At 35.5% G+C, this 22,443-nt stretch overlaps 1 protein-coding gene across 1 annotated transcript in view; it reads left to right on the top strand.

Moving 5' to 3' along the window:
- Positions 1–22,021, top strand: part of CFAP58 (cilia and flagella associated protein 58) — a 58,162-nt gene extending 36,141 nt beyond the window's left edge. Inside the window, exons 16-18 of the mRNA XM_034440054.3 lie at positions 17,487–17,606; positions 19,136–19,269; positions 21,225–22,021. Of these exons, the coding sequence (XP_034295945.1) occupies positions 17,487–17,606; positions 19,136–19,269; positions 21,225–21,345 (375 nt within the window). The 3' untranslated portion in view covers positions 21,346–22,021. The remainder of the gene's footprint in view (positions 1–17,486; positions 17,607–19,135; positions 19,270–21,224) is intronic.
- Positions 22,022–22,443: the final 422 nt, after the last annotated feature.

Consider the following 22,443-nt stretch of genomic DNA (forward strand, 5'->3'; position numbering starts at 1 on the left):
AGCAACTAAGCAATTAATATAGTTTAATTTAATAGGTTCAGGGAGAGTTGAAAAATAATTTAGAACCTGTCTGTTTCCTTCTGCATAATCCTGTGATAACTTATTCATCTTCCTTAATAGCAAACATATGTATTTATAAAGCTTACACACAAAAGAGACTAAAAAAAGGAACTGTTTTATACTTTGTATTTAATTGACTGCATGCATTAGAGTGCTATGGTGCATAATAAGGATTACTTAGTTTTAATTTATTTAGTTTGGTTTACGTGCACCTATCCTCGAGGGGCATGAAATACAATTCATATCGCCAACTCCTCTGATTTTTTCCCCCCACAACAAGAAAGTTGGATAAATTGAGCTGAGAATGAGTGAGTATCCTAAAGTCAACAAATAAGCTTCCCTGATTGAAAATAGACTGTAACTGAATCTCCCTAATGGTAATCTAACACTTTTATTAGTAAACCACACTCTCTCTTTTGTGTGGAAAAAAAAAAACATTTACTCTGAACACTTTGAATTTTGGAAGTTGTAAATATTGATGGAAAATGCAATGGTTACAATAAAATAGTCTATAAGGTACTAAGAGCTCTAGGAAGCAATGGTATACTAGAAATATACATATAGGCACGGAGCCTAGGAACAGTTTTCTTCTACTTCCTGTAACCACAGACTTCCTATATGCCAATATGTATGTTTGATTTTACTCTAGTCTTTTCACTAACTTTATTATGTTTATCTAAGTTACCCTTTACCTGGTAAAATATTCCTGATGATGTTCTGGAAAGCCTTGAACACCTGGCAATTTATCCAGCCCCTGGATAAGATGGATGCAACTCCCCTATTTGTGATGTTCTCTTTGTTTTATTGTTGGATTGGCATTTTGTGATTAATTTACATTTTTTTGTCATTTTTTTGATTGACTAATTCTCAAGGATCTAAGGTCCCTTCCTCCATTGATAAAACTGTCCATTTATTCCAATGACTTTACTCTTTTTCTCATTTACCATCCCATAACTGCTAGCTTTATTAAATAGGTGCTGCTTATGGGGAGGTGCATGTTCCATGTAGGCTGGATGCAAAGAAAGATAAAACATCAAGCATTAGAGTCAAAGTATAGTAAACTCTTGGCTAGGGTAAAATACCAACTCACAACAATTAATTTTGACAAGTTTATATACATTAGTACAATTCAATATTATACCATCAGCACACCCGGAGGGAAATTTTCTTAGAATCTCATATACAAATGATTTTGCTCTTGTAAAGATGGTAATATTAAAACAGAAATTCATATTTTGTTATATTGTAATTTCTGTTGAGATATATGCAAAGGTACCTCCTACTATCTCTTCCAATTCCATTTCTGAGATGCATTGAAGGATTTTATATAACATTTCTACTAGCAGATAAGGATTCCAAGGTAACTCCTGGCATTGCAAAGTTAGCTTTTGAGCTTATAAAACTCACATATGGCTGACCAGCAAAATAATGTGAGCACAAGTGTATGTTTTTATTTTGTACACTTTCTTTTTGATGCTCTATTTTGTAGCTCTATTTTGCAATTTATTTTTTGGTAAATTTTATTTATGCTGGCTGACCTGTAATGAAGAATTTGGTTTGATCTATGAGATTGGGTGAAAACAAGGATATATATGAAGACATGTTGATAACTATAGAGGATAAAGATGATTTGAATCTCTGTAGGGAAGAGGGCACTAAAACATGATCCCTATTTTCAGGTCTGGTTTTTTACTGTGGGTTCTTTATAGGCAGCCAAACCTTAGTTCTGACTGCCGATGAGGGGCATCTTCTGTCTACATTTTGTTGTTCTTATGATACTTGTTTGGTTAGTATTTTACAGGCTAGGGGTAACTCTTTTTATCAATTTGTCAACTGTTGATATAGAAGAGGATGGCATTGTAGCAGGAAAGACATGTAAAGGATATATATAATTTGCAAAAAATAGTGGCTGCTGAATGAGAATTATGAGAACTAAACACAGGAAATCTATTATTATATGTATATAATACATATAAACATATAAAAGCAGTTACAAGTTACATTTTGAGAGAGTTTTGGTTGTGCTTGTAGTTGATCTGTGATAGAGCCAGGATGGAGGTGTGCCTCCATCCTTGTGCTCCTTGATGTCATAGCCACTTTTGATGCTGTCAACCACAGCATCTTTCTGAACTGATTCCTGAGCTGCGAACTGGGGACACTTTTTCTGGAGCTGGTTCCAGTCAATGCTAATTGGGGAGGAGAGATCATTCTCATGACCTCTCCTTTGGGCAATGCCCCAGAGTTCTACTCATTGTCTTCTTGTATTTAACATTTACATGAAACTACTGGGTGAGGTCATCTGCCAGTTTGTAGTTCAGTATCATAAGCATGCTGTTCATACCCATTTATCTTTTGGATCCAGGCCAGCCAAGTGAGACTGTCAAGTTTCTGCCCCTGTACCAGGAGATGGTATAAGTTTAGATCAGGAAGAATTGTTTCAGACTCAGTCTTACCAAGACCAAGTAGGTGTGGGTGTTGGGCCACTGAGATCTTCGTTGCATTCTACAAATCGGGGGTATCTAACCTTGGATAGAATTGCAATTTCCATTCAAGAGTGATGCAAAATTTTGGAGTCTCCTTAAATGCATAGCTCCTGCTCAATGAGCAAGGGCAACTATGATCAGGGGTGCCTTTGCAGAGCTGATACCTTTTCTAGATTTGGGGACCTTCAGGCAGTCATTCATGCCGTGATAGTCTCATAGCTTTACTACTGCAATGAGACTACTGAGGCTGCCCTTGAAGACCACCAGAATCTTCAGCTAGTCCATACTTGGTATGTGTATGTAATACCTCTTTTCATGAGTTGTACTGGTATGCGGGATTGACCTGGGGTGATGGGAAGAGATGTTGCCTAGGGAACAATCAGACAAGAGAGGGAAGAGCCCAAAGTTGCTGAATAGTCAGACTGTCCTAATTTATCAGACTGTTAAAAGTGATGGCAGGAGATTTGTACCTTCAGACTTGCAAGATTCCCTTAATGTAGCCTTATATTGGTGTAAAATGAGCTCATCAGGCCATTTTTTCTATCTGGTTTATCTGGGAGGGCTGACACCTGGTTGCCAGTTAGCTTCCAGATGTGATTCAAGATGCTGATTATTACCTATACGTAGCATAAAGTCTGTTAGCATAAGTGAGGGACTACTTATCTTTCCAGATGATTTGAAATGGCAGAGTTGGCACAATTAAATATATATATTATACCAGTACCCTGGAAGTGCATCTTCTCTGTAACAGCTCCTGTACTCTGAAATGAGATTCTCCCTGAGATCTGGATGGCGCTCACTGGTGACCTGAAGAGTCTTGAAAACCTGGGCCTTCTCTCAAGCCTTTATTAAAGCTGAGCGCAGAATGAATAAGCTTCCTTTGATTCTCTTTTCCATTCTATTCCAGTTATTACTGAATGGCATCACAGTATATTCAAAATATCTGGAGTGGGATAGATGGGTTTGCAATGCTATTCCTTATTTCTAGTCTTTATATCAATACAGAATCCAACTTGCCACATCCTGTGACATTATAGTTTTATGGCATTATTGGGCATCCCAATAAATGTATGCTTCAAAACAAGCAATTGTAATTCTACTGAGGTTGTAGTAATAAAGAAATAAAATCTTAGTTCTGCAAACTTTATTGACAAATGTAATAGGAGATGCTGCCGGAGAGATTAAGCACCAAATGACTCTCTGCTGTAAATCTGTTTCCAATTCGGACGCTGATACAGGTATCCTGCTGTAATTGAAGCCCCTGGAAACTGATCAATGGCAGAGTTATATGACTGATGTTTTAGATGTTTATTCCTACTTGAGGAAAAACACTTCATAGCATCCTGCCCTCAAATTACACCCTGCCCAGATCTCAACACAGAGATAAGCGCAATCTCTCTCTCTCTCCCTCCCTCCCTCCCTCCCTCCCTCCCTCCCTCCCTCCCTCCCTCTCTCTCTCTCTCTCTCTCTCTCTCTCTCTCTCTCTCTCTCTCATTCCACTCCAGTTTAAAAGCAAATCTTGACACTGGAAAGTAGCAATGCTTATTTTCTTTTTTGCTCATTTCCTTCCCTTGTCAAAATAAACTTTGCCACTAGAGAGCAGTAGGACTCCGTGCATTCACTTGAATAGTACTTATTCCTTGAGAGAAATTTATGATAAGATAATGGGCACTGTGAACTCCATCCCTAAGGTTACAAAGAAAGATATGACTTTTGCTATGTAGAAATTGGCTTTTTCCTTTTCATCCTTTACCTGGAAAGGCAAAAGGGAGGTTCTTTGGGTAATGGTTGCTTTTAGTGGTTTCCATTTAAATGGAAGTAATGTTTTTCATGCTATATGATAGGAACAAGGTTACCTGAAACCCCAGGATCCAGCTTAGTTAAGACAGAAAACCTGGCTTTCGTTCTTATAGTCAATGTCAAGGAATAGTTTAAACCAAAGAAGCACTTTCATTGTCTCATACTAGCAGCCCCTTCTGAACCTCAAAGCATTTGCTTCCCTCCTGGAATATATTTCCCTCATCTCTTCTGGGTCCTTGTTGTAAAAATACCCTGCCATCCCACTATGTTTACATGGTGTCCTTTTTCAGAAAGGCACGGTCTGGTTCCTTTCAACTGCATGAGTTCTTCCTCTATCACTTTAATCAGTTTTGAATATTCTTTATTGCCTGTGCTATAAAATGCACTCCAGCAATGCTGAGTATATGTAGATTCAAACCAGCCATCTATTCAGCTGGATTAACTTTAGTACAGTAGATTGCTTCATCTTTGCCAATTCATTCAAAGTCTCTTTCCCAAGGCTCTCATGGTGCATCAGTGCCACCATGATTCAGGTTAAATGTGTGATAACCCAGAAATTACAGTGCATTATACTATTGAGCACTTTTGCTGACATGGCTCTTTATAGTCCCTAAACATAATTTCAGCTATAAATTCTAGAAAATCATTAAGTAAGGGCTTTGTTATAGGAGGAACTGTATAGTTCATTTAGCAGCTGCCACTGTCATCAGACTGATAATAAATCCCACCTGGGTTCTATCATCCACAAAATCCTCTACCTGAGGCTGAATTTATAAGGTACTTGGATCAGAAATAATGCAAATGTGCTGGCTTTCCCTCCCCCCCCCCGCCACTTTTCAGGAGATGGTACTGGTAATTTTGCCAACAAGGAAGTCACACAGATGCTGTATGAGGAATACCCTGCCTCAGATGGGTCAAAAGACCTGCAAAGTTGTTGTTAACTGTAACACTTTATCCAACAGCATTTGGTTTTTTTTAGCAGCAGTGCTTCCATCTGCATAGTGGACATGGTTAGAGGTGAACATGTGCCAAAATCAGCAACTGAAAATCTCAGATGAAGCATTGGTGCTGACATCATGTCTTGTGTCTGGAGGCTGTGGGGGCTCGAAAGAGGAACAACAGGCAACTCTGGCAAACTGAGTGGCTTTAGGTTTTGGGGTCACCTGGATCTTGGAATTTACTTTATTTAGCTCTTGATGGGGTGGAGCTGCCCCAGATGACCCAGTGTGCAGTTTGAGAGTTCTTCTGGATTCAAAAGTCTTGCTTGATAAAAAATGTAGTAATTGTTGAAGGCCTTTCCACAACTGCAGGTTATATGCCAAGCGTGCCCATTCCAGGATCAGGATATCTTATTTTAGTCATCTCCTGCATGGACTACTGTAATGTGGATTGGCCCACTCCTCAATATTCTATTTTTGACAAAATATCTTCTATGATCTTATGTACTGTTCTGGGTTTCTATGTCCTACTAAAGTTTTAATTGAATCTGCACATCTTGATAAGCCATCCTGATAAGCAATTTAAGAAATGGATTGTAGTTTACCAACCAGAATGGCTAAAATCATCCAACATGTTTACTATGTTCTACAAGTCCTATAACATTTATTGGTAGAAATAGTTGGAAAATATAGAATTTTGCTTAGTGGAACTTTCCTGCATAATTTTCTCTGACTTTGGGCAGAGAGGAAGAGAGGCAGGAAATTCCTGTAATCTCCCCCACCACCACATTGTTAATGTAAGCTGTTTTTCATTGTGCACCTACAGAATTGCAAAAATCTATACAATATTTATTTGTAAGCCTGCATTAAAAATGCATAGCCGCGTAGTTGCATGTGTATTTACCAGGTTAATAAAAATAAATCTAAAATGGAATATGCTACCCTACTTTTTTCAAAGTGCGTAGCTTTACAGTGGCTTGTGCTGACATTATAAAAACAAATGCATTAGAAATGACCACCCTTTGTTACACAAAAGCAACATTATGCACTAGAGCGAGACACTTGATCATATTACAGATATAGCAGATACGGTGCCTAATTCATTACTGTGTACTCATCAAGCAATAATTGAGTTTGGAAAACATAACTACAGTGGTGTCTAAAAGCTCTGAGGCAACTTTGCTTATGTTTCTAATTTCTTGAATTTCCCAGTATCAAGGGTTTTGTTTTGTTTTTTGCCACCAAGGGTGCATGGTTAGTATTAGAGGCACTTCACTTGCTTGTTTGGAACATGTGTTTATTTGTATACTATTATTAAACTACATCAATGAACAGTAACTAACAAAGTAATTTTGTAAGGATATTTAGGAAAGTGTCCCAGTAAACGGAATTATATAGGTTTGTCTTTGTTCAAAAACAACTGTTTGATAAAGCACTACACACTTTGAAAAAGCAGTTTTCCTTTTAAAATTTGATCTTATCCCTAACTGGCTAAAAGTCTGACTTATTTAACTATATGTTCAGATTAACACAGATGAAATCATAAAACCTTATAGAAACCTGTCATTTTAAAGACAAGAGCTGTAGTGTCGCAGTAGTTAGAATGGAGTATTGCAGGCTACTTCTGCTGCCTGCCGGCTGCCTGCAGTTTGGCAGTTCGATTTTCACTGGCTCAAGGTTGATTCAGTCTTCCATCCTTTCAAGTTCAGTAAAATGAGGACCCAGATTGTTGGGGGCAATATGGTGACTTTGTAAACTGCTTAGAGAGGGCTGTAAAGCACTGTGAAGCAGTATATAAGTCTAAGTGTTATTGCTATCATAATGAAACTGGATACAGAAAAGGTTTAGCTAAAAGAAAATGCAAAAAGTAGTCTTCATTAAGAAATAAATTGTGTAATCCTTGATATACTAAAAAGTCATATATAGATCCAATAGTACAGGGGTCCCCAACCCCCGGGTCATGGTCTGCTACCGGTCCTTGAGCCATTCAGAACAAGGCTGCAGAAGTGGTGGGTGAGCATGTATGTATCCCCGCTTGCATGAGCAGCAGGCGAGTGCATGCGCTTCATTTGCATGAGCAGTATGAATGTGTGCCCACTGCTCACATGATGATCTGTCCCCGTACCCACACACACACAAACACAGCCAGCCGAGGGTTAAGAAAACACTTTGGAACGCACCCAGGTCTTATCTCCCACTTGGCAGCGATAGACACACCATCTGCCAAATGCCTTTATTTTCACAAACAGAAAGATAAGGTACTTAACATGCAAAAAGTCCAAGCAGAAATAATATTTCTCTCCGCAGTTCCGAACGAGGCTTTAGTGACTATCCAAGGTTTACTTTTGTTCATCACAAGGATCACTGACCACTACCCTCTATTATATAGTCTCTGGGGTGTGGTCCAGTGACTCAGTTCTAATCCCTAGCACGCCTCCTAAGCTGCTGCAAACGTTTATCACGCCTTCGGAGGTGTGCGTCCAGGAATGATGTTTCTTCATCACTCTGATCCGAGCCAGCTGTCTCCCTACTGATCTCCTCTCCCTCGGCCGGCACCTGAGACAATGCCAGAGGGGAGGGGCCTGGAGAGGGAGGCCTGGCTGACTCCTCTTCCTCATGCTCGGAGCTTTCTTCCTCCGATGGGACAGGCTCAGAGGGCGGGGCCACAACACATAGATGGAGTTGCGCCCATGTGCAATTGCCCGGCACTTGTGCAGAACCATCCCCTCTTCCTCTCCCTTTCGGTCCACAAAACCAGAAATGTTGGGAAACTCTGCAATAGTATTTTTCTCTTTTAAAAATGTACACAAAATCCTGTGGTAATAAATTGTTTAGGCATAAGAGAATTCATGTAAAATTAAAATAAATATTACTGAGAAGATTTCAATATGACAGTGTAAATACCAAATTTATGGGTGGTAATTTCACTCATAAATTAGCATTTTACCTTCATGACTAAATTTTAATCTCAAACCCAAATGTTTATTGTGCTTATTCATTCAGTTAGATTATACAGGGAATAGAAGAATATATCCTTTAGTGTTGGCTAAAATTCAAATTTTTGTAGAAATCATATTTTTAATCAATGTGGAATTATTATAATGTATATGCTTATAGGAAGTCCTAAACTTAAGAGCATTTGTTTAGTAATTTTTGAATTATGATAATGCTAAATGAAGAGATTTACAACTGGCCTTTGCTGCAGGACCCATTCAATTACTTGATCGTAATCTGGGGGTTTGGCAGTTGCACTTACAACCAGTTTGCCAAATGCCCTTGCAATCATATGATTGCCATTTGAAATCTTCCTTGCCAGCTTTTCCAGAAAGTCAGTAGCCAAATGTGCACTTCCGTGCACCCACCTTGACTTGGTGCTTCTTGTGCATCCGTACACCCCTATACACTCTTCCTGACTTGTACCAGACCCCAGCACATCCTTCCCAACTTGTAGAGCACTTCTTGCACATCTCTAAACATCCTGTGCATACTTCCTGACCTGTGCCACACCCCCATGCACCCTTCCTGATCTGTGCCGCATCCCATGCATACTCCCCAAACTGCACACCTCTCATGAACCCTCTAAACTCCCTCCCAAGTCTTTCCCTCACCGTCTCCCTTTCCCACTTACCTGCTTGCTGGCCTGGGATTTCCAACTTCCCAATAGCTTCCCCCCAGATTTCAATTGTGGGAAGCTGACAGGAAGTTGGGTCATCTTCCATGGGACCATGGGATTCAGTTAACAATGAGACTGCAGGGATTGTTGTCATTAATTGATGGCATGCTTTACAACTGCATTACTTAGCAATGTAAATCTCAGTCCCAATTATCATAAGTCAAAGACTACTTGTATTGTGTCTTTAATGTTCAGTATTAACCAGATACTGTCTCTGAATATTGACTATTGTGTAAATGTCTGAAATTGTCACAATAAAGGAAATCACAATCCACTAGTTTCTAGGTTTTTTGTTTTTTTTCTGGCAGCCAGCAAACACTCTGCTGCCCATTGGGAGACCTAAAGAGAAATACACATAAAGACCTACGAAAAGAAAAGAAAACACACACACACACACACACACACCCATATATATTAGGATAGTTTAAGATAGTTTAGGATATATTAGGATATATATTAGGATAGATCCTAGCTGAAACTTTATTGAAAGAAGTGATGAGTACCATGTGACTCAACAGATAACTTTTTTCTATTTTAGTATTAATGGCTTTGCAGTTAGGAAACATATGGAAAGAAATTGTGTATAGATACTTTATTAATCAAAGATAATAGTAATAACCACATTAGTTAACACATTAATTTTAAATGCCCTGTTATCTATGAGGGCTGTGTAGTAATTGTAAAAATAATAAAAGGCAACAACAACTCGAATTCTTGAACAGTTTTCCTAATGCACTGATATAAAAAAATAGAGATTTACAGTATTTCTTTTAGGAAGAAATACAGGTAGCTATTCAAGAAAAAGAGTTTGACTGAATGAGCCATAGTAACATCTCACCCATTTCCTAGTTTCAAAAGAAGAAAATATATGTAGCTCAGGTTGAATTTAAGCAATGCAGATGTTTAATTAATCAAGTAGGTAACATTATCTGGGACAGCACTGATGATGTTATCTAGCTGAGTAATGAAATGTCTGCAAGCTAACAACCAAACTCATGGAGCACCAAGGGCTCCACCATTTCCTAGTCATTCAAGTTACCTATTCTCAAGATTTAAATAGAACACAGCATAACCATAGGACAGAAAGGTGACTGTGAAAATTGACAGAACAGAATAAAAATGAACATCGAATATGTTAAAGGCTATTATTTACAGAAAGACTCAGTATTTTGACTAGTCTTATACATAAGCTGCATATGGTAAGATGGGTTTCTTCCAGTCCCTCAGCATCAAAACAGCTTGTATTGTGTCCTGCTTGCTTGCTGTGAATGTTCCTTTATTAAATGGAATAGGTGAATATAACAAGGATATTTTTCATATCATGTGCCAGTTAAGACGGTTATTTAACTGACCCGCTGAATTCATGAAGAGCAAAACTGGAGATTGGATGAGGACTCAATGAAATTTTTGAGCATGTTATCTCCATTTCCATCTTTGCATATTTAGCACTAAGATGTAAAGAAGGATTCCAAGTACATTTGAAAATGAACATAATTAGAAGCCCCAGAGTCTTTTGGTATGCTCCTGAATTTTTAAAGGTCTGAAGTGGAGCTGGCATACGCAAAGACTTTTGGAGCAGGATTTTGCATGAGCCTTTTCTCTTTTGGCATATTTAGTAAAATGCTTGGATAGAGTTTAAGCTGTAATTTTTTTAGTGTATTATTTTAATACCAGGCTTGGAAATATTGCATAAAGGATCTCCAGATTTCACTTATAATAGGAACATAGACTGAAAGATTCAAGATGACATAACTTTATTGCTTGTTCATTATACATGTAAGGAACTATATCCAGTTCAGCTCAAAGAATGTTTAACATTTAAAGTTTAAAGAAAGGTTACTAATTGTGATAGACAAGTCTTGTTAACTATTTCAGGAAGACATAAATGCATAACATCATCTACCACTTCAGTCTTCCCTGTAAATATCCCCACAAAACGATTTAGAGCTTTGACTCTATTATTAACGCTAGTTGTTCTGCCTCAGCCAGTATAATGGGCAACATTACAGCTGCATTGTGTTTTCCCAGCAAACGTAATTAACCACTTGGTTTAGAATGATTTTTCCTCAGAAAGTGGCAAGTCATTATAAGACAGCAACAAGTTCAGAACTGTTTTCTGCACTATTGCATGGAATGGCTTTTATTTATTTGCTTGTTTTCTTCCCAAGCCATTATTTCAACTAAAACAAGACAAGGGGAGCATTAAAATCTGTTTGGAAAGATGAGAAAACACATAAGGATTCCAGTCCTTAAGCATTTATTATCCTAACAAATAGGTAAAGATTTGGCAAATACAAAGGAAAATACAGAATAGATCTGCATGTCAGAGTTTTAATAAATGATGGCCCATTGGCCCAAATATAGATATATATGCATTTGTATGTATGAGTTATATTGGTCTCTTATATGATTCTATTTTGGGGTACGTAAATAATGGCAAAACAAACAAATTTGTCTGCTGCCTAATCATGAAATCCATGAGCAGCTCTCTCTCTCTCTCTCTCTCTCTCTCTCTCTCTCTCTCTGTGTGTGTGTGTGTGTGTGTGTGTGATGAATAAGATAAAATTGTTGCTCTCGATTGTAATAATGTTGCAATAATCTTGTTGTAATAATATGATGCTATGTGAGGGACTATAGTTTCAAAACAAAACAACCCCCCCAAAAAACAAACAGAAAAACCTCTAAACTGTCTATTCACCATCTCTATAATGCATACTGTATAAAAACATCTGAAGGTGTAATGATATCATAGTAGTAGTTTTGCAATCAGATGTTTCCCCCAATATTTCTGATTATGGCTGAATGCTACCATAGCTGTTGGAATAGAATAGAAACAGATTAATCCTAAGCGATGTAGATAATCTCTAGAAATGTTATCTTAAAATGCAGCCAAGTTTGACCCAGGCTGTTTTGATTCATGATCTTCTTACATCCAAAATGCACATGGAGTGAAATTATAAAAATTGTCCCTTGTAAAATGTCTGGCTATTCAAGTTTTTTTAAAAAACAACTGGGTACCTTGAAACATAATGACTTGCATAAGCTCAGGGACTGAGAGAAAGAGTTAGGATTTAATGCCAGTGGAACGAAAAAAACAGATACAATATGTAGCATTAAGAAAGAGAAACTCATCTTTGCTGTGGTTTAAAATAAACCAGTGAAAGCATGAAAAAACTGAATTAATTCTCAAATTTAGTTAACGTGATCAGATCCAATAGGTCTGAGACAATTTTGTACTTAGGTAAAGTTATGTAAAGATTCAAGATGGATACACTCAATTTGCACAAGTCCATGTATGTCTGAATACAATAACAATAACAACAGCAACAGCAACAACAACAGTGCTGTCCGAAGACGTCTCCATGGTCATGTGGCCAGCATGACTAAATGCCGAAGGCGCACGGAGTGGTCCCTATTTTTCTACTTGAATTTTTTATGTGCTTTCAAACTACTAGGTTGGCTGGGACAAGTAATGGAAGCTCACTCTGTTATGCAGTGCTAGGGATTCGAACCACTGAACTAACAACCTTCTGATTGACAAGCTAAGCATCTTAGCCACTGAGCTACACATCCCTAGATTTATCTATAGTACTGCAGTAAATATTCTTAAATTATAGTTAAAAGTTGTCTTTGCTTGAGAATTGTTTTGTTGATATGTGCCATTTTGCAGCTCAAAACATTTACTGCTGCTTAACCTACAAGAAAAATGTTGTGTTCATTCCAGAGATAAGTTCTGGTTCAGATTTAAGTGAAGAAGAATGTTTCTCTAGCATGAAACTGATCAGTCACCACTAAAATTTACAAGAGTGCAACAATGTTAACTGATGAGAATTATATCCATATAAAATAAAGCTAATAATGCCTTTTAATTTAACTTCTATTAAATACATTATAGCAGTGGACAGATATATAGTTGTAGATGTAGATACAGAAAAATACATATGCATGTACATGTATGTGTAAATATTCATGTATGCATGAGTTCTATACCTTTGTAGGGTATATGCCAGTGAACAAACAAATGAAGGAGTATAGAGAAGAAAGATAATAAAAATGTACAATTCGTAAAGAAAAAATTATTTAAAATAAGAACAGAGCATTAGTGGAAAACCGTAGAAATGGAATAGTTTACTACAAAGCTGTTCTTGTTTCTTTTCTAGCCTCCAGTCTTTTTCTTAACATATTACTTAAATGAGGTTTAGAGGAGTTTAAGAATTTCAGTTAGTGCCTGCCCATATAATTTATATAAATAATATTCAGGATTCTTTTTTAGAAAAATCCCAGCAGACTGATTTTGTTTTTCCTCAGGGTGCTTGAAATATTCTGTGAATCTGCTTCTGTATTAGATCACGAGAATATATTTCTGCATCTTGTCATTCAATTTATTCTAATATTTTTTATTCTTCCTTGTTCAGGATGTAAACTAGTTACAAACTTCTCAACCCATTTTGCAAATTCCTTCTGTACATTTCTTTTTTTAATCTCTGTTTATGCAGCATGCACTAAAATATACATTCTTTTTATTGAGAACATTTTTTTCAGTTTAGTTTGCCTAAACATTTTCAGGCCTGAATATATGAAAATAATATAATGTTTCTCCTTCCCTATATGCTAAAACATTTAAGAATGCTTTTCTAGGGTTTATAGTGTCTTTAAGAAAATCAGTTAATTAAAAAGTATAGATAATCCTCTCTTTACAAACACAATTGCAATTTCATTCTACATGGTCATAATTCAGAATTCATTCTCCTGAATAGGCGTTTTTTGTTGTGAACTGGCAAAAAAAAAAAAAAAAAAAAGCCAGAAACTGTAAAAAAGGTCATAAATTGGTCATATGACTGTGAGATGCTGCAACTGGTCATAAATAGAAGCTGGTTGCCAAGCCCCTGAAATGCAGTTACATAACTGTAAGGAGTGGGTAGAAGCATGACATTTTATGATTGCTGAAAGTATTTTAGAGATTGTAAAGTACCCTTTTTGAGGCTGTCGAAACTTCAAACAGTCATTAAATGACTGATTGTAAATTGAGGATTACTTGTATATAATTTAGTACTAAGAGTTCTAGCAAGCATATCAAATACCTATTTACTACATAATCAGTTCAACAACAGCTTTCACCGAGAGATATGTAAAACTGACCCATTTGATAATGAAGCTCTTCATAGAATTCTGGAACATCCTGATCCCCCTCTGGAGCATGGTATTTTAGAGACTGTTGGTTTTACTGTTTCTGGGAGCAAATTCTGTGAATTGGAACTATTTTAAAGTATTCTGCTCATGTTGCAGGATTTACTTGAAATTAAATCTCCAAGTAAATCTCAAATTTATGAAGTGAGTGTAAAATATTTTTAAAACTGCTGTTATTTTTTCTAATCAAGCATAAAAATGTTTAGTATGACAAATGTGTGTATGTTAACTAGTGGTTAATATACAGGTGCCTACCCAAGTGTGGTTGTGCTGCATATTTCCAAGCCCAATAGATGATTGGCTACATATCCAGTCTGGTGTCATATATGTCATATATAAAGAAAACAATAGGTTAGAGTTTTGTTGTTCTTTGAGTATGATGTAGATCTTATAGGTAGAAGACATATGCTTGCTAATGACCTTCCTCTGGGTGCAGAGATTTACTGCTAACACTACTGCTAACCCTATCACAAAAGGTTTAAAGGTATTCCCAACTCTGTTGGTGCTTTTCTGGCACAAAAAGAGATGAAACACATAATACACAACACATTTGTCAGTACCTGGGGACATCATGCATTGAGAAACATTTACAGATAAGCACACTAGCAAAAATGTTCTGACAATTTTGATGACCTGCTTGACCCATTGCAAGTTTTGGGAGAAAGGGAATTCTGAGTAATGCTTGCAGATATTTCTGTTCAATTCTTTTAAAAAAAATATTTTTATAGAGAACAAAGCCCATGTGCTTGTTAAAAATTTTACTTTAAGAATTTGTAAGTATAGCACAGTACAGATTGGGACATTGGCAGTAGAAGTTGTTTAAGCCAAACACATGTTTCAAATATCCATGATTTATCAAATTGGTATTAGATGTCATGTATGTAGTTTTTGATGCTAAATAAATTACAAAAAATACTATATTTTTATTAGAATTAATCCTATATATGTGTGTGTATGTATGTGTATCCATCCATCCATTCCCTATCTATCTATCCATTTATCCATTTATCTATCTATCTATCTATCTATCTATCTATCTATCTATCTATCAAGCTATTGACACACACACACACATTTGTAATCTGTCTCTAAGAAGAGATTGTATGTTTTTATTGGATCAAAATAGACTTTCAGAATCTGAGATTGGTAGATAGAATTAGATTGTTTCTTACTTTGTTAATATTGTTCTTGAAACATTGTGTTGCAAAATGAGGCAAGGGCTCCAAATGAGGCCTATTTTTATACCCAATCATAAATGGAAACTTCCATTAAAACTTCCAATTTTAAATAGTAATGAACTTTTATGCCACTTAATCATGATGTTGATTTACTTTAAGACTTAAATTATCCTTGCCAATATTATTTCCTGATTCTTATTGTTATACGTTTGCTGTTTGGGTGACACATTATATGTTTGTCCTTCTAGCTGCTGAATTTATTTAGATGATTTTGAATGTTTATTCTACCATCTGTCAGATTCAGTCTGTCCACTGTTCTCGTAAAACTGAAGCTTGTAAGACTGAAGAGATTGCAATTTGCTTGGGTGAAAATTGGAGTACAACAAAATAAGTATCAAAATTTTGAAACAGATCATGCACTAATATTTCAACATATTGCACTTAATAAATATACCTTTTACTAAAAATATTAGTAAATCCACAAAAGTGTCATGTGTGTCCATAGTTGTTGACACCAATCATTTATGGTATATTTATAAGACTTGGCAGGAGGGATTTCTATTTTGTCACAGGGAATTAATTGTGGCTAATTTTCCAAAATGAATGTACTTGCATAGTGTAATGAATAGGAATGATGCGCCTCACAGCTTTGAAGTGGTATTAGGCAGTGTGTGTTCTAGCATTTACACTACACTTTGCTTTCTGCTACTTTCTGTGCCCTAAACTAAGGAGGGGGCATAACAATCGTAACACAAAAAAGATACAAGGAATAGGGTTTATTTTTACCTCTTTTGTTCCTTTTAGTAAATCAAGATTATGTTTTTCTGAAATGTTTTGCATTCTAAATAAACTGAATGGTTCTGCTCTATAGAGTTCCATACACAGACCTATCCAAGTGGTTCTTTTATTCTCCCTTTTCTCCTTCATATATTGTACAATCCATTCTCCCAGTTCCAATGACAATTCATTAGGCATTGGCTTTAAAGCCCAGTACTTCTTTCCTAGCTACCTTTTAATGTTCAGTAGACAAGAATATTAATAATGAATTAATTAATTTTTTTCAATGAAAGACTTGAACATTTCCCCCTCTAAGTACTGTATGTTTCCATGACTAAGTTGTAACTATACATACTAGAAACAAATCTGGTAGCAAGCTAGCTTTGTAGATGAAAGCATATACAAATAATTACAGGTTACATAGTTTCTTCAGCTAATGAGCTAACTGTGGAGAACTTCAGATAGTTTCTGGTTGCTGAGTGAGAAAAGCATTAACATAATTATTCTTTCTGCACTCAGAGGAGGAAAGGCAGATATATTGTCTAGCAATAGCAATAGCAATAGCACTTAGACTTATATACCACTCCATTGTGCTTTACAGCCCTCTCTGAGTGGTTTACAACTTCAGCATATTGCCCCCAACAATCTGGTTCCTCATTTTCCCAATCTCAGAAGGATGGAATACTAAGTCAACCTTGAGCTGGTCAGGATTGGACTCCCAGCCTTTGGCAGTTAGCCTGCAATATTGTATTCTAACCATTGCGCCCCATGGCTCTTGTGAATGAATAGATGGATGAATTAGAGTTACAACTTTTCTAACTTGTTGCAGTTTGGTTTGTAACAAGCCTGATACTTCCAATAACATAATACCCAAATGGCTCCAAATAGCGATTTCCTCATTTTGATTATTATAGGTCAATAACTGATACTGAACTATAAATAAGCATAGGCCAGGCAGGGCACAAAGTACTGTCCTAAATATGTCATAAGACATATAACTCTCTTTGACAGAGGTAGGGAGAAGAAGCTTTGTAAGCTGAGGACAACCTCCTAGTCCAGTTGCCTTTTAAAAAAGCACCTTTGAGATAGTCTACATTTTTTTTTACAACCTGAGAAATTGAAATTACTTGTAAATTTACTTTTGTAAATTCCTACATTCCCAGGAGTAAGAGGTGAAGCCTTGTCCTCTGGTGATATCATTAATCCGTTTCATTAATATAACAATGATAAGCTTGAGATGTCCAAAAAATTAAGTAAAACAAGTTTGCTTTTTAACTTCTTTACTTTTTGATTCTTGTTTTTCTTTTCTGATGCTGTCACATTTGCTCCCTTATATTTTAAAATAGAATAGGTGTAATATTTTGGAATTTTATTGAATGGTTTCTTTTAGGAGAAGGAAAAATTGTATGTGGAACTGAAACACATTTTAGCTCGTCAGCCTGGGCCAGAAGCAGCAGAACAATTACAGCTGTATCGGCACACACTGAGGGAGAAGACAAAACAGCTTAAAGTAAGAAGCTTGGGTTTGTTTTTTTCAAACTCCTTGTAAATAAAGCATAGGTGATTTCTCTTAGCCTTCTAATTAATAAATGATGAAGCATAGATTTTTGTAATTTACAAAAACATTCAGAGGTTGGGCTGAACATGTTAATTCATAGTGTATGCTAGAAGGATATTGCTATTTTTCTACTTTTTTGTTACAGCCTCATAAGAAATACTGTGACACTGTTTTGATCTTACTAAAGGTATTTGAGTTCAAATCAGAAATTCCAATCTCAAAACAAAATAATTTCGGTTCAGAACACTTTTGTTAACCAGATCTCCTACCCAAAAGAGAGGGTCTTTCAGGCTGTTGCACAGCTTGAAGAAAGATGTATAACATAATGAACTTTGTTTTCAATATAAGTAGGATTTACTTTTATTACACAGCAGTATTTGTAATGACTTCTTAGTTTTTCTACAACTTCCTTACCAGATGTTCCTGGATTCTTGAATACTTGGTTAAGGTTTTTTTTAGCCCAGCCTTGCCTGGGAGAAGCCTAATATTAAAAAGAAGAGATTCTGGTGACAATCAAGATGGTGACGTACCTTTATGTCTTGATTGTAGGATTTTAGGAAATGTCTAGATGTAAATAGTTAAAAGCTGAATACTTCTAGCTTCATATTTGGTCTGATCCAAATTTCTCTTGCAGTCCTAATTTCTTCAGTTTAACAAAAATCCATAAAAGTAAAGAAGGTTTTGAATAATATTAGTGAATCACATTAAAGACAATTTTAAATAAATATTGATGAAGATTTACATTGGTTTGTTGGAGTTTTCATCTTATATACAGGAGCAAAAGACAACATTAACTCAATTAACAAAAAGCTTGTATGGAAATTTCATAATTGTGTCAAGAGTACCATTTTGTGAAATGTTTATCAGATTAAGATATGAAAAACTAATAAATCATTGCTCTAAATGTAGAGCCTTCTATGGCAATTGGAGACAATGCTAGAATTTTATATGCCCTTCAATTTTCTTTTCATTTTAATTTCCTAGTAAACCAGTCAAACTATTTTTCTTCTGTTTATAACTAGTTTGCAGAAAGCGTCTAAGGGACAGACAGTGATTAGAGATCCCATCCAAACTCTACTTTCTATGATTCAATGTAAAACAATAAAGAGCCAGATTAAAATATTGTAAAAAAGCAGATGTTGACAATGAATAGTAATGAGTTTATTAAGAAATTATCTCATATTTTAAGGCTTTTCTAAACAGGATGGCCAAAGTTAGGAGCGAGTGAGCATCTCTAAGGGAGTAATTTTATAGAGTGGGTTAAGTATAGAAATAACCATCATTTTCTCTTTTCCCTTTTTCATTTCTCCCAATCTATTGGTGTAGGCAGCATTCCCTGCATAAGGTTGTCTGCGTAAGACAATCAAGGTTCTCCTTGTTCCAAGGATGGATTTGTGTCACATTTTTAAAAAACTTGAAATAACATAAAGGCAAATCACTGATTTGGTGCATTATAATAGGTTTTGTTTTAACTTTTTAAGGTTTTATCTTCTGAGCTGAATATGTATGAATCACAGAGTCAAGAATACAAATACGAGATTGAAAGACTTGCAAATGAACTTCTGAATATAAAGAAGAAATACCTCACTCAAAAACGCAAGGAGCAGGAAAACAGGTAAGAAGTATTAGTAATTGTAGTAAAAACAATTGCAAGAATAGCATTTAATGAAAAATGACTAGTTGAACTCTGATAGTGACAGCACTTTTCAAGTTACCTATTTGGAACAGGTAACACATCTTCCCAGGATTAGATAATTGAGATTGGCCACAACTGGAATTTTATGTTATTTTAAGTGAAATGCCCCACTTCCCTCTCTCTGTTTCTAATCTATTTATTTGTTTTGTCATGCTCCAAATTATAATACCATTATATATAGTATCTGTATTGACGAGAATGTACTTATATTTGGTCTTCTGAATTTTTATGCATCTACAGAATTCACTTGTGGCATAAGACTAAGAAACCTTTTAACCTTTTATATAGTTTTGCTGTTACTGAGTTTTCACCAAATGAAAGTATTACAAAAAGTAGACTATTCTTCCAAAATGTTCTCTGCTGAGAATATTTCTTTTTTCTGTTTTACCAATTTAGTTCAAACTAAGAGTATAAGATAAATATTACAATGTGATAGAAACCATAGAACTTTGCTGATGCACTCTGCAACTGTTGTGATAACCAGAACAGGTGGTTTCAAAATGTGTGAATCGGACTTGATTTGTTTCTTCATGAAAATTAAAGAGGGGCAAAGAATGTTGGCTGGCGGGCGATCAAAGATTTGCCTTTTCTTCCATTGCTGAGGATTAATTTTACTGCATAATAAGAAAGAGCCGAGGTGGTGCAGTGGTTAGAGTGCAGTACTGCAAACTACTTCAGCTGACTGCTAGCTGCAGTTCAGCAATTCAAATCTAACCGGCTCAAGGTTGACTCAGCCTTCCATCTTTCCGAGGTGGGTAAAATGAAGACCCAGATTGTTGGGGGCAATATGCGGACTCTGTAAACTGCTTAGAGAGGGCTGTAAAAAGCACTATGAAGTGGTATATAAGTCTAAGTGCTATTGCTATAATTTCATGAGTTTACAGTAGTTTTTTAAAAATATTGCACCAGTTTTCAGATAGAAATAGCAAGATAAAGTAATAGAGATGTCTCCATTGTATATCACTAATGCAACAACTGCCTTATACAATTTAATTGACCACCTATAAAGATTTGGCTTGGACATGCATGTGTATATTATACACGAGTAGTCTCTAATTTTTTAATGTTATGCAAGTTTATTTAAAATCATGATAGACATTTTGGCTCTTAGGAAGTGATCTTATTATTGGAACATTACCAATTGCAGAAAACAATATAGGTATTTTTTAACTTAGCTAGCTGCGTGTTGAATTCAGATTTAGTCGCACAGCTTTTATATTAAGGTCATATAATTTTTCATTGGTTTAATGAATTTCATGGAACATTCTGTAGCATTTGTGCAGTCATGCATCTTTGTGCACAAAAATTGGTTCCTTACATTGCTCTACTTAGTACTCATTAAATGGCTGAATAAACATTCAAATTGTTTTTTTCCCTTTAGCTGGTAAATTTAAGCAGTGTTTATTCATCCTATGGTACATATTCTGGAGAACATAACAGTTTAGAGTTATATACATAGTCTCGGTTTTGTCTGAATGAACACATGAAATTAATATAAAATGTGTTATACACACATACACACATTCCATTTTGCCTTTGATAATCAGTTGAAAAAAAATACTTATTTTGAAAAGTGGTATTAAGATTAGAATTTCTGAATTACAAAGTTTGCAATTAATTTACAATTATTCAGCTTCTAATGAGAAACGATTTCAAGGGGTTAACAGTAGGAGAGTGATTCATTTCCAATTTTTAATACATTTCAATCAGGAGTTACTTAATTAGATTCAAACAGATGTCTAATTGTGGGTGCTTAAAATATTGATGTATTTCATCAACATATTTTAAATGATCTTTTGATAGAATATTTGCCATTATGAATATACATTTTATTTCTTTATTTCCTTTCTCTTTTGTTTTTCTTTATCTCCAAGGGAAAAGGAAAAAGCCTTGAGTAACATAGAACATGACTTCGCAGGACAAAGAGCCAGAGTTCCACGCTTCACAGGAGGTGGTTTCCCGCTTAGCAATCCACCTCCCAAAATTGTGGCATAACTATAGCATCAAGACATAATGTCACATGTTATGGCATCCCTCTATAGTATATTGCTTTTTCATATATTATTTGCTTCTAAAGATCTCTGTGTTCTTTTTATACAACTCTGGCACAGGCAAGTTCATGTGAATTGGAGTCTACCCATAAGAATTATACATCTTACTGTATTGATATCAGTGGAGTATGTTTTTTTAAAAAACAAAAATAACAGCAACATAATCTTATATTGCATTTTAAAAAATGCTTGAATTGGAAGTTAGTTCTCTTGAAGTCAATGGATTACAAAAAATACACTGAGGATTGGATGTAATACATGCAGTTGTTTTAAAGCTTCACTGTTTCCAACTACCTCTTCTTGAATTTACATCCTAAAATCCCAGGAAAAATATTTACATTATTAATATCTTAAAAATTAAATTTTATAAACTTCATACAACAGCATTAAGTTATAGCAATGTAATCGCGTAATATGCAATAACAAAATTTATTAGGAAGATAGGAACCTGTGAGAAAGCTTGAAGAAACATTTAAAATTGCTTAGGAATGAAACTGTGTATGACTTTCTATACCTAAACTTCTTTACTTATGAGATTTTATCATTCAGTAGCAAGTCATATGATGGAATCACTGTATGAGGTGCTGAAATGTGCGTTAAAATAAACTGCTTTGAATGTGGCTTTGTGATGAAATGTTTCTTCCTGCCTTAGGGATGAAAATTAAATCCAAAGAGAAATTATGATAAATATATATATATATAAACCTATCTTTTGGAAAGGTCATTGCTTTGGAAGAATACAGAGTTAAATGTTAAAACTATTGTGGAGAATATTAACGTGCTTTATTCAGAGAAACAAATTACTTTAAAGTTAGGCATTAGATTAGTTCTAAAACAATAATTATTAAACCCTCCAAATTATGTATTTTACTTCCTGAAAAGTATTAGATAGCCTTGGGTATCTAAGATTTTGATAAATATAATTGTAACAATCTATTCAGTATATTTACTACTGTATAAGCAAAAGATGAACCATATAATTCTTGTACCCTGTTTCTAGGGATTAACAGATCCAGAAGGAAATATTCTCAATGCATAATTT

Source organism: Pantherophis guttatus, chromosome 6 (assembly GCF_059756535.1).
Source record: "Pantherophis guttatus breed Tessera chromosome 6, ASM5975653v1, whole genome shotgun sequence".
Lineage (NCBI taxonomy): Eukaryota > Metazoa > Chordata > Lepidosauria > Squamata > Colubridae > Pantherophis > Pantherophis guttatus.